Here is a 13,133-nt window from a genome sequence, read left to right on the forward strand (position 1 = left end):
TGGTCAAATCTCAATTTCGCTTTTGTATTTAGCATGAACTTAACTTGAATTTTGCTCAAATTTAAAAGTTAAAACCTAAAATTTCTTAAATTATAATTAACCCAATTAATTCATGTGAATGGAATCTGGCCACACCCAAACCTAGTTGACATCACTTATATTTAATTATTTTTTATGATATTATTAATTAAATATAAATATGTAATTTAAAAACTATAAAAATTAAGAAATATTACCGTATAATTGTTTGTAAAGATAAGAAGGCCAGATTAAGCCAGGTGGTTGCCGACTAGGGCAGGGTATGGCCAAACCTCTCACATCTCTACCTCTAAGTGGATTGAACACATCACAATTTGGCAATTTTATCATGATATCTTTAAGGGTCGACATAATACCTAAAGGATTATAATATTTTAAATATTTTATTTTTGTAAGTAAGTCGTATTTTTATATATTCTGAATATTTCTATAAAACTATTCGATAAATCATATTTTCAAAATATCGCAGGGTTTTTTTCTCACCGACACTGTCTCTCGAGGGACGTTGATTGGACAGGGCCGTGCAAAAACACTAAACCTGCAGAAGGGGACAGCCGGACCAGGCTTTCCTACAGAGGGTCATTCCCCCTTTTACTCCACCTTTTTGTGAATGTCTTGATGCTAAGATCAACGAACAGGTGTTACGTTTGCTTTACGCCTTGAAGACGGCACCCCCTGATTGTACTGATCATCGTCATCACCATCACAGCCTTCAGCACCAGATCTGCCCAAATGAATTGCCTTCAATGCATTTCCAGCGGGTTCTCCCTCTCTCTCTCTCTTTCTTTGGGTTGCTTGTTCACTTTTTGTATGTGGTAGTTTGGTTTCCTTTTACTAATTGCTTCGCTTCGGTTGGTAACAGATTCTCTGCGTTGCCTTTGCCAAAAAGCGTGGATGCCCATCACAGGAGCTCCCACTTTAATGTGCTGCCACTCTCCTGTTTTTTTTTTTTTCTTTCTTCCCTTTATCTATCCTCCTTACCCTTCTTTCTTTCCTGCGAAATTGGGACCTTTCGCTCAGGTTTTCTCGTCCTTTTTCCAGGGTTCCGTGAGAAGTGGGTTGCTCGGAATTGCAGCCATGAAAGTAATTTCTCACTCTCTCACCCATTCTTGATTTTTACGACTTTTTGGCTTGTTTTCCTTGCGTAGTTTCCGATTTCTAATGCACAATTTCATGGGAGCACAAATCTGCTTATTTTTCCTATTGAAGCACCAAGTGTTACTTCTTTAAAAGCCAAACAAACCTGAATTATTGTTATTTTGTATCCCTTGCCCCTTTTTTCTTTTCATTTTCCTCTGAGGCAATAAAGAAGACAGCTTTTGAAGCAGATGGGGACACATGTGTAGTAAGAGACAGGAAGTCACAGAAAAGTGTAAGCACTAAAAAGGACTAGAATTTGGTGAAGGCGCTTAGGTGTGCATCATAATATTAAAGATAAATAAATTCATTGTTCGGAAGAGTTAACGCAACAACATCTATATATATGTGGGAAATATTGGCTGCCCTCGAATGTACCATACCCTCTAGTAGAAACCACTTATTTGGCCAATTTGATCCCACAAATGTGTTCAGCGTGGTCCATTTACTAGGAAATGCACTTTGGATTGTATGTCCCTGAGTTAATAATCTGATTGCTTCTGGTGTCTTCCCTTGATGCAAAGAAGATCAGACAAAAAGCTAAAGAGGTGACGTCTGAGTCATACAGTAGTAACATGACACAATCAATGGGAGCAGGTATTTTCACATTTTTTTTGTCCTTAAATGATAATTATCATGCCCTACCTATGCACTTCTCTAACCATTTTTCTATGACGAAAAAGTGTTGACATACAGGCATGAGCTTGGAATGAACTACACTTTTATTCATCCACACTTGATTGTTGGCTCATGTTTGCAGGTGAGATATTCTACCTCTTTGTGGCATAACAAGATGCAGTAGTGCCCATCTAATTGCTCACCTTTATATTTATTTATATATAGACTCCTGCAGATGTTGACAAACTACGCAGTATCGGAGTCAGGACAATCTTTTGCGTGCAACAAGATTCTGACCTTGAGTATCCACTTTTCTATAAACAATGTGCTTAGTTTAAACTTGATTGAGTTTTTCACTTTATTGTTCTTGTGAAATGTTTGTCTTACATTTATCAAATTACCGAGATTGAATATGGCAGGGTAAGCCTACTTGTAAGTTCCTTTACAAGTGTTATTAGATACTTTGGAGTTGATATCAAGTCCATACAACAATATGCAAGAGAACTCAATGGTATTGAACACTATCGCGCAGAAATACGGTAGGTTATGGCATGCCAATTTGCATTCTCTTTCTCTCTTGCTCCATGGTATACACAAGAGCCGTATTTAGAACTATCATGTAGGTCTTTTAACACACATACACACACATATATATATATATATATATATATATATATATATATATATATATAGGGTTAATAATTGGTGATATTGAAGGCACATGACTATTGAGTTGAAAATCATAGGTAGCTTTATCGACTCAATTTGAACACGCACATGGTTTGTTTGCTAAGGATCAAACCTTAGGGCTAGTTATTTCAATCTAAAAATTTGTTTTTTTGAGTCATGAAATTTTAATGCATTGTGGGCCATTGATTTTTGAAGCCCTTGGAAAACCTGCTCACATGTCACAATCACATGAATTGAAACTCGTTTTGTATAAACAAATGTTATAGATCACATCCATAATGTAACGCTTGTGAATTTTGTCACATAAATAAACCTGAATTTTATCGCCGAAATGTTATATAGGAATATTTTCTCTTTTGAATCAGATTTTTTTTTATTAAATCCTGGATATATTATTTGGATCTTCGATATCGGATCCTGGATATCTTATTGAGATATTTGATATTAGATTCTAGATATTTTATTCGAATATTCGATATCGGATCCTAGATATCTTATTGGGATATCTGATATTAGATCCCTGATATTTTATTCGGATCTTCGATATTCGATGTTGGATATCTTATTTGGATACCTGATATTAGATCTCGGATAATTTTTTTGGATCTTCGATATCAGATCCCGGATATCTTATTTGGATATCTAATATTAGATCTCGGATATCTTATTTGGATATCTAATATTAGATCCCCGATATCTTGTTTGGATCTTTAATATCGGATTCTCGATATCTTAATTGGATTTTTATATTGGAATCACAATGGTCCAATTAGGTCTTTGATATTGGATCCATAACATTTTATTTGGATCCACGAATTTTAATCAGATCTTGAATTTAAGACCTTCTAAATTGAGTCTCAGAAAAAAATGGATCTTTGGTTGGACCCGGATAGTCCTAATATGGATCCAAAAACATAAGTGGATCTTGGGTCTTCGTGAAGTAGATCCAATAATATATATATATATATATATATATATATATATATATATATATAACAAATCACGATTTTTTTTTAGCTCACGCCATCACGAGTTGGGGCGTTGCAAAATTGAAAAAAAAAGGTACATGACTCGTGCTTATCAAGTGCTGTTAGTGCACGTCACCTTGCGTTGGGTCGATGCAAGTTTGAAACCCAAATGGGTTGGGTTACAAATCGGGTAGAGGTCTGCCGAACACAGCCTGCTTTATTTAAAAAAAAAAGTAAATAAATAACACTATACAAGGGGGGTGCGTGAAGCACTGAAGCTTCTCCACTCACGCACGTTGGAGAGAAAGAGGGGAAAACTGAACCCCTCTTCTCACCCATGATTTCTCCCTCTCTTTCTCGCTCTCCTCATTCTCCTCTAACTCCCTCTCACGATACCTCTCTCTCCCTCTAATAAAAACCATAAAACCCTATCACCCATTACCTTTCTTCTTTCTTTCTCTCTCTCTCTCTCTCTCTCTGTTACACAATTCAGAGGAGGTTGTCTTCACAAGAGCTACTGTCGCAAAGAGGAAACAACAAGGGTGGGGGGCTCAATTCAACGTGAAGGTAGGATTTCTGTGGTTTGTTGTGTGCTTTGTTTCAAGCATGTCGTGGGTTGCAGCACAAACCCAAATCAAAAGAAAAAAAAGATTTGTATAGATGCAACAAGAGGAGGTTTATTTGAGAGTTAATCGGTCAATACCAGAAATATTTTTCTGGTATGACTGATTTGCATGAACCTGGGGCTGTTTAAAGCACCGATCTACGTGTTTTGTCTTAGACATACTCTGTGATATGTTCAAAGGAATTTTTCTTTTTTTACTGATCTGCGTGTTTACATTAGTTATTTTCTGTGTTAAGTTCAATGACAAAAATCAATGTTTGCATGTTTACAATAGTTATTTTCTGTGTTAAGTTCAATGACAAAAATCAATGTCTGCATATTTACAATAGTTATTTTCTTGTGTTAAGTTCAATGATAGAAATCAATGTCTGCGTGTTTACATTAGTTATTTTCTATGTTAAGTTCAATGTCAAAAATCAATGTCTGCGTGTTTACAATAGTTATTTTTTTTGTGTTAAGTTCAATGACAGAAATCAATGTCTGCGTGTTTACATTAGTTATTTTCTGTGTTAAGTTCAATGTTAGAAATCAAGGTCTGCGTGTTTACATTAGTTATTTTCTGTGTTAAGTTCAATGACAGAAATCAATGTCTGCATGTTTATAATAGTTATTTTCTGTGTTAAGTTCAATGACAAAAATCAATGTCTGCATGTTTACAATAGTTATTTTTCTGTGTTAAGTTCAATGATAGAAATCAATGTCTGCGTGTTTACAATAGTATTTTTCTGTGTTAAGTTCAATGACAAAAAAATTCGGTGGTCTGCGTGTTATGTAAGATATTTTTCTGTATTATGTGTCTGCATGTTTACATTAGATATTTTTCTGTGTTAAGTTAAATGACAAAAATCAGTGATCTGCATGTTTCTATTAGATATCTTTCTGTATCATGTTCAATGACACAAATATAGTAGTCCGCTCGTTTTACCTTAGATATTTCCTGAAAATGTTCTTAATGATAATCAGTGAACTGCGTGTTGTCCTCTGAAAATGTTTTTTAATGACAAAACCATGATCTGCGTGTTTTGCCTCTAAAATTTTTTGTAACCTGTTCATATGGAAATTTTAATACAGTATTGATGACTTAGTGACAGTGGAGTTATGTCACGTACCATTATTGCTTTTATGATACTTACAACTGTATTAACGCTTAGTGACTGTTAAGTTTAAGCTATCTACGATTCTCGCAAAATGGGCTCATATCCGAGCCTGCAGTTTAGATGAACGATCGTGGTGCCATGTAAGCACAGGTTATGTCCTTATGTGTATTTAGATGTAATGTGTGGTAATGATTTAATATAGCCACATGGGTTGTCGGACCAGGGATTGCAAACAAAAGGATTTAAGGGTACTTCACCTACACTTAAAGCCTTATAAATTTAACACACAAGTACTCATAATCTTAATTATTGCTTGATTGGTTTAAAGGTACTGGGGCTCTTGTGCTCGCCCGGTTTGAAAGTACTGGAACACACCGAGTGGGATTGCATAAATAAATAGGAAATTGACAACCTACCTACCTAAGATGAGAATCTTTGGGATCAATCCACTACGGTAGTATGAGTCGTTGCCTATGTGAGTACCTACAACATTGAGCTATTGAGTTCAAAATATGTTGAACTTTTGAGAGATCAGGTAACAAAATTAATAAGATAAATAAATCTCTCAGACTTGGGCTTATCTGGGAGAGGGTAAGTGGTACAAAACTCTGGGGGCAAATGTTATTTAGCTTCGAGTGACAATGGCTCGTTGGTCCTCAGTCCTCAGAGTTAGGGGACCCGAACTTCCGATTTGTCTTAAGTGGTAGGTCCAAGTTCTTCTGCAGAAGTTAATAGTACATCCTGCTTGTTTGGCCTTTTGGAGTATCTCTCGGTTATTATACCGTTCCCTTTGGATTTCAGTTTCAGTTGGACACCCAGGTTAACAAAACACACAACATAACAAACCCTTGGGTGTTTTCTTCTATTACGGTTGCCTTGGTCTGCGAGTACCCGCAGGATAATAAAAGTGCTATGTCACAGGGATTCGGCCAACCAGGTGCCGTACCCGCGTCGATGCGACGCAGGTGCAGCACCCGGTGCTGTCAACCCGACCCTGGGTGCACCACACCCATGGGTCATTTTGGTTCAGTTTTTAGATTAAAAAAAAAATTTTGCTCGATGAAATGTGTTGCAGAGGGGGAGGATTAGGGAAATTAGGGCAATTTTTTTGCCCTAATCCTCCCTTCGTCTCCTCTACGACTCCCTCTGCTCTCTGCCTAGCCCGACGCCGTCGCCGACCGCTCCGCCAAACCTCTTCAGGTATGCCCCCGACTCCCTCTACTCTCCTCTCCTCTGCTCTCCTCCTCTCCTCTTCGTTTTCCCTCCCTCCCTCATAATGTTGGGGAGGGGCCCGACATTGTCGTGGCTGTTAGCGGTGCTAATTTGCCACAAGGTGCTTGGGTGCTCGGCTTCTCAACATGTCCATCGTGCACATGGTTGTGCGCACGACTTGTGCTTTTTTGGGTCTCTGTGTTTGCTTTCCCTTTTCCGTAGTGGAATCGTGTCCCTACTCGGTGCTAATGGCTCAACTGCAAGGTTCCTTGTGCATCTTGCCAGAGGGCTTGGACATGCAGTTTGGCAGGCCACACTGTAGCGTTCTGTCGTTGTTGGTTCCCTTGCTCTATGTGGGCTTTCAGATGTTTGGTATATGTTGGCTCAGGTGGGGAGTCAAAACAACTCTCCTTCCTTCACTGATATTTTCAATGTCGGAATCAACGGATGATGCTTCGCAGTTGCACGACCTTCAGGCCAGTGCTGCGACGTTTACGAGGGACGCTACCTGGTTGATCCTGCCAATAGTCATATGCTTGTCTCAAAGATTAAGCCATGCATGTGTAAGTATGAACTAATTTAGACCGTGAAACTGTGAATGGCTCATTAAATCAGTTATAGTTTGTTTGATGGTACCTGTTACTCGGATAATCGTAGTAAAGCTAGAGCTAATACGTGCACCAAAGCCCGACTTCTGGAAGGGCCGCATTTATTAGATAAAAGGCCACATAGCACGAAGATAGTGACAATACATAACAATACTGGGCTCTTCTAGTCTGGTAATTGGAATGAGTACAATCTAAACCCCTTAACGAATATCCATATGAGGGCAAGTCTGTTGCTAGCAGCCGCGGTTATTCCAGCTCCAATAGCGTATATTTGAGTTGTTGCAGTTAAAAAGCTCGTAGTTGGATTTTGGGTTGGGTTGACCGGTCCGCCTCTAGTCGGTATTTATTTATACATATTACTACTGTATTTTTTAGAACTTATTGTATATGTTATTGACTTTGCACTCAATATTATAAATCTTGATTGTGTGCATAATCGATTGATTTTAATATAAGTTATAACTTTTTTTGTGTTTTTAGGACAAAAATGACGGATAAAGGAAAATGACTTGCGTCATCCCCACGTGCGAGTTCTGTTGCTAGTATTGTTGATAGTTGTAGTGGGAGTGATGATGCGGGGCCATTATGGGTACATGTATATAAGCTTGCAAAAAACTGGAGGAGGAGGTGGTGGAAACAAGAGATTTCGATGCAAGCTTTCTGTGAAAGAGATTTTGTTGGGTCTTACACAAGTGTTAAAGTTCATTTGTTGAAGATACCAGGATATGGCATTTCAGGACGCAGAAGAGTCGATGAGGCAATGCGAAAACAATACAAGAAAATACAAGATGAACATGAGAAGCGGATGACAATGAGTGATTCTTGTGCAATTAGTATGCCATTTTTTATCCACCAAGAAGATGCTAAAAAAGAAAAGAAAAGTGAATGTAGGAGGTAGATGAACGATACAAGCATTATTAAATACGTATGGAAGGGAGGATATGGATAAAAAAGTAGCGAGGTATTTTTATTCTAGTTCACTCCCATTTAGTGCAGCTAGCAATTTTTATTGGAAGGATTTAGTTACTTTGAGAAATTGTAATTTGAGTGACTATATATCTTCGAGTTAAGAAAAATTACGAACCACACTTCTTGCAGAAGAGAGGGCAAATGTTGCGAGATTGATAGAAATTAAAAAATATTCATGAGAGCAAAATAGAGTTTCCATTGTTTCTGATGGGTGAAGAGATATTCAAAGGCGTCCACTAATCAATTTCATTGCTTCTTCGCTTAGTGACCCAATATTCTTAAAAGCGGTTGATGCATCTGGGGAATAAAAAAATGTTGAGTATTTGAATGGGTTGTTTATAAAAGTAATAAAAGAACTGGGTGATCAGAAAGTAGTACAAGTTATTACAGACAACGCTCCAGTTTGTAAAAGTGCAACATTGAGTTTGAAGAGTGAGTGCCCTCATATTTTTTGGACTCCCTGTGTAGCACACAGCTTGAATCTGGCCCTCAAGAGCATCTACAACCCCAAAGAAGAAGAAAATTCACCAACATATGCTCTATGTTCATGGATTGAGGAATTAAAAAAAATGTTAAAAGCATTAGGAATTTTTGTTGTCAAGGATCATCATGCTAATGCTATATTTAATATGTATTCTGACCTGAAATTGTTGAAGGTCGCTGAAACACATTTTGCGTCCATAATTGTGATGGTAAAGAGGATCAGGGAAGTGAATAATGCTTTGGTTAACATGGTGACTGATAATAATTAGACATTCTATCGTGTTGATGATGTTGTCAAGGCTCAAAAAATTAAGAAATTCATTGTTGATGATGAGTTTTGGGATGAAGGCGTAGTTGTTGTTGTTGTTGTATTGTTGATGATGAGTTTTGGGACATAGTCGTATACTTTCTTCAATTTATGCAACCTATTTGGTAAATATTGAAAGAAGTTGATAAGGATGGGCCCATGCTTCACAAAGTTTATGAAATGTGAGATAATATGATTGACAAAATACAAGTTTTAGTTTTCAAGTACGAAGGAAAAAATCTTGCATTGGATGATTTAGAATTTTTTAACCATATTCATTCAGTTTTAGTCAGAAGATGGGATAAGAGCAACACTCCTTTGTATTGCATGACACATTCTCTTAATCCAAAATATTATGCAAAAAAGTAGCAGGAATGTGGTATTGGTCGTGTTCCTATAAATTTAGACCCAGAGCTATCACGACATAGAAATATGTGTATGACAAGACTTTTTCCAGAATCACATTCTAAATCAGGTCACACAAGAGTTTGAAAATTTTGCATCTTCGAGATTATATGAACATGCATTACTCGCGAAAGAGGAGGATAATATAGATCCTATTACATGGTGGTTAACATTTGGATAAGAAACACCTTTACTCCAACGTCTTGCATTGAGATTGCTATCCCAACCTACTAGTTCATCCTGTTGTGAAAGAAATTGGAGCATATATTCTCAAATCTACACCATGAAGAAAAACAAACTCACCAACAAGCGTGTAGAGGATTTAGTATATGTTCATTTAAATCTTCAACTAATTTCGTGAACCAATAATGAATACAGATACTAATTTGCTTTCTTAGTTATTTAACTATTTTTTAGTTTTTTCATTTAAATATACTTGTATTTAACATTTTCGAATTTGGTTTGTAATAAGGATCATCCAAATTTTGGGATGTAAACTCAGAAGAGTGTGACTTAGACGGAGAACATGATTTCAACATTACAAAGATGGATTTATCTGAGCCCCGTCTTCCTTCTTACGATGCATTTGATGATGAAGAAAATTATTAGGATCCATTACCTCATCGTCATATACGTTGTTTAGGATATACTTTTGTTATGTAATTATGCATTTTTGCTTCTTATGTTAGTATACTATATTATATAATTCACTTTTTTTTCTGCTTTACTTATTTGTTTGTTTTTATAATTGTGGTGTTAACAGATAAAACTTAAAAATTATATATATATATATACATATATATATATACTATGTCATAGGGATTCGGCTATCTGGGTGCCGCACTCGCATTGACTCGACGCGGGTGCGGGTGCGGGTGCGGCACCGGGTGCGGTCAACCCAATCTTGGGTGCGTTGACCGCACCCAGGATCATTTAGGTCCATTTTTTTTTGGATTTTTTTTTTTAAAAAATTTGCCCTATGAAATGGGATGCAAATTTTTTTTTAAAAAAAATTCTGCTGACAGCAGCTGTCTGTCAGGGTTGCGATTTTTTTTTAAAAAAAAATTCTGCTGACAGTTGTTGTCTGTCAGCTACTGACAGTAGCTGTCAGCAGAAAAACCCGCGTCGGGGAACCCCCGACCCCCTTTATATATATATATTTTATTTTTATTTTTTATTTTTACATTTTTGCCCCTGCCGCACTCCCGCACCCAGGTTTTTTGGAAGTGCCGAATCCCCGCACCCGCACCCGCACCCGCACCCATGTGACATAGTATATATATATATATATATATATATATATATATATATATATATATATATATATATATATATATATATATATATATTGCCGCACCCCCTCACCCCCACACCCAAGGTTTTTGAAAGTGCCGCATCCCCGCCGCACCCGCACCCATGTGACATAGTAAAAGAGAAAATTAAATTAATTATTTTATGCTCTTTGTTCATGTAAAACTTGTGATATACTTTGCCTGACAATGCTTATAATGAATTGTGCTTATTTATATATCATGAGTGAGTTATGCTATTAATTGTTTCATGTGATATTCATTTAGTCATCTCATGATATGCTATAGCTTTAGAATTTATTGATAATCTATAGAGTTGTACATCCTTGTTGCATTGTACATACGCATAATCATAGTAATCCTATTGTTCAGACTCGTTGTAGTCTGATCCTACTATTTCATCATTTTAGGTGAAGAATAGATGGCGCAGAGCGATTGAGAGATGATGTAGGAACTTTGATACATAAATTTTTGATGTTCTCGTGGCAATATGAGATAGTCTGATTATTTCCATTTCTACTCTTGTAATGGACTTATAGTTTTATTTTAAATTAAAATTTTTTAGTACTTGTAGAATGATATCTTCGGTTTGAATGTCCACTGACGTACCTGAGATGTTTAACCCGAAGTGAATTGAGTAAATCTGTTGTGTTTAAAAAAAAATTGTCACAAAATTGGGTTAAAATTTCGTGTCGTTACACATAAGGTCCCATCTAAAAAAAACTAAAAAATATGAAAAGAAGGTGATTTATACTCAATAGTTTCGTGCTCATTCAATAGCATAAAATATTAGGCCATATATATATATATTTTTAACGCTCCGAAATCTTAACCCAAATGTTGAGAATTTTTTTTTATAACAGCGAAAACAAGAAATACTATAATGTTAAGCACTCCGGAACATTACAGGGGGAGCAAAACCAAAACATTTATTTCATTTCATTATCAATGAAAAATAACATCAGAGTTTCTCAAACCATCCTTGGAACAGTAAATCCAAAATCTCGGTTCGATGCCTCATCCCGTAGTCGCTCATAAGCTCTACTCATCACCTGAAAAATGATATATTTATAGGAATTAGACTACAACTGTCTAAGTAGGAATTAATGCAGGTATATCATGAATCTAGTAGGTGACGTGGTGTCAAGTGAGATTTTCAGCATATACCAGAATAAACAAAGGTCTACGCTACCACTGTCAACAATTTATCAGAAGCTAACTGGCAGGTAACATCGTTAGCAGCATTTAAATATCCCATAACCACATATGCGAATTCATGCAATAATTCAGAGGAATGCATTTATACAACATGGTGCATCTATTAGGCATAAAACAACATTAATCAATACCATGAATTACAATTCAAGTAGAACAGAACATTTAATATGCATTAGATGTTAACTTCACGCATCCACCAAACATATAATAATTAAGGGAACATATAGCATATGCATGTTCTAATGCATTAGCATGAATATATATGATTTATGTGCAATGCATGAACATTTCATTATCTTTCATTAAAGTTTTCCTTTCCATGTGCATGCCCTGTTAAATGCATACAACTTTAAGTTCTTCTTTTTAATTACCATTGCCTGCGGATACACCAAACATGTACAATCCCCGTGGTCAAGTTAGGTTCTCAGGGTAACTTAGCACACAAATTTGTATTTTATTACTGGGTTACAAACTTAGCCCTCAACCGAATCACCTTCGGAACATTAAACCTCCACATCTAATGTCGGGGACATAAGGGACACCTCACGCCCACAAGTGCCACTTTCTTGGTATCAAAACAATCACAGCTGTGACAAACACACCACCCTCAGGTGTAGTGACAGACTCTCCATAAAACTGTGTTTAGGAGAAGAAACCTCAATATCGGGTTCAGGGGACAAAATAAAGCACACGAAGTTTTTGTATCCTCACAGTCTCCCAAAGATCTGATCTCTAAAAGACCGGATCTCTAAGATTCTCATACTCCGGATGAGATATCCCAGAACGTATATTACACTGTTCTTATTTATTATCTTTTTATTAAAAGCTAATTATTGAGTTTTGCATTTCAGCATGCAAAAATAAGGCAAAAGATCACATCTACCCCTGCGAGAACCATCACGAGACTCTAGCTCGTGGAAACACATCGAACAATGCAATATAGTGCAACAAAATTACATTTGCAAATTAACATGCAAATTTAATAACATAGGCTTGTAAATCAACATGCAACCATAAGCTCACAATTCAGCATGCGCAGCTCTTCACGGTCTACCACCCGTAGCAACAATAGAACAACACAATTAAAACCATAGTATAAATGTGATTTTTGCGATGCAATTAAATAATTAAGAAAGAACAACCAAAGCTCAAGGCTCTCCAGGTCTTTGATGATTCATTTAGACCATCGATGCATCTTATGCAAAAATCCTAACAATATACAATTTATGCAATGATACCAACATGATTCCAAATGCTTATTTATATATGTCAATTTAACCATATTGACACATTCATGCGCATGTGTTTACCATTCATGTGCATGTGCCTTTTCAAAATCATTCCACATACATGCATTTACTCATAAATCATCTCAATTAGGACAATTGAACAACTCATGCATTTATGCACATGTGAAACACACATCAATTCATGTATGCACATGCAT

The 13,133-nt window shown here is 36.5% G+C and overlaps 1 protein-coding gene across 8 annotated transcripts in view; it reads left to right on the forward strand.

The window, feature by feature from the left end:
- The first annotated feature begins 594 nt into the window (after window positions 1-594).
- LOC149845151 (phosphoglucan phosphatase DSP4, amyloplastic-like) overlaps window positions 595-13,133 on the forward strand; it is a 138,157-nt gene continuing 125,618 nt past the window's right edge. For 7 of the 8 annotated variants that reach the window (XM_089995555.1, XM_089995556.1, XM_089995557.1 and 4 more), the window contains exons 1-7: window positions 596-800; window positions 902-962; window positions 1,081-1,122; window positions 1,704-1,773; window positions 1,860-1,936; window positions 2,020-2,096; window positions 2,253-2,333. In XM_089995555.1, the coding sequence (XP_089851681.1) occupies window positions 772-800; window positions 902-962; window positions 1,081-1,122; window positions 1,704-1,773; window positions 1,860-1,936; window positions 2,020-2,096; window positions 2,253-2,333 (437 nt within the window). In that variant the 5' untranslated portion in view covers window positions 596-771. Of the gene's footprint in view, window positions 801-901; window positions 963-1,080; window positions 1,123-1,703; window positions 1,774-1,859; window positions 1,937-2,019; window positions 2,097-2,252; window positions 2,334-13,133 lie in introns of all 8 variants that reach the window. The other variant, XM_089995558.1, reaches the window with a different exon arrangement.

This window comes from Nuphar pumila, chromosome 2 (genome assembly GCF_984573655.1).
Source record: "Nuphar pumila chromosome 2, dmNupPumi1.hap1.1, whole genome shotgun sequence".
Classification (NCBI taxonomy): Eukaryota; Viridiplantae; Streptophyta; class Magnoliopsida; order Nymphaeales; family Nymphaeaceae; genus Nuphar; species Nuphar pumila.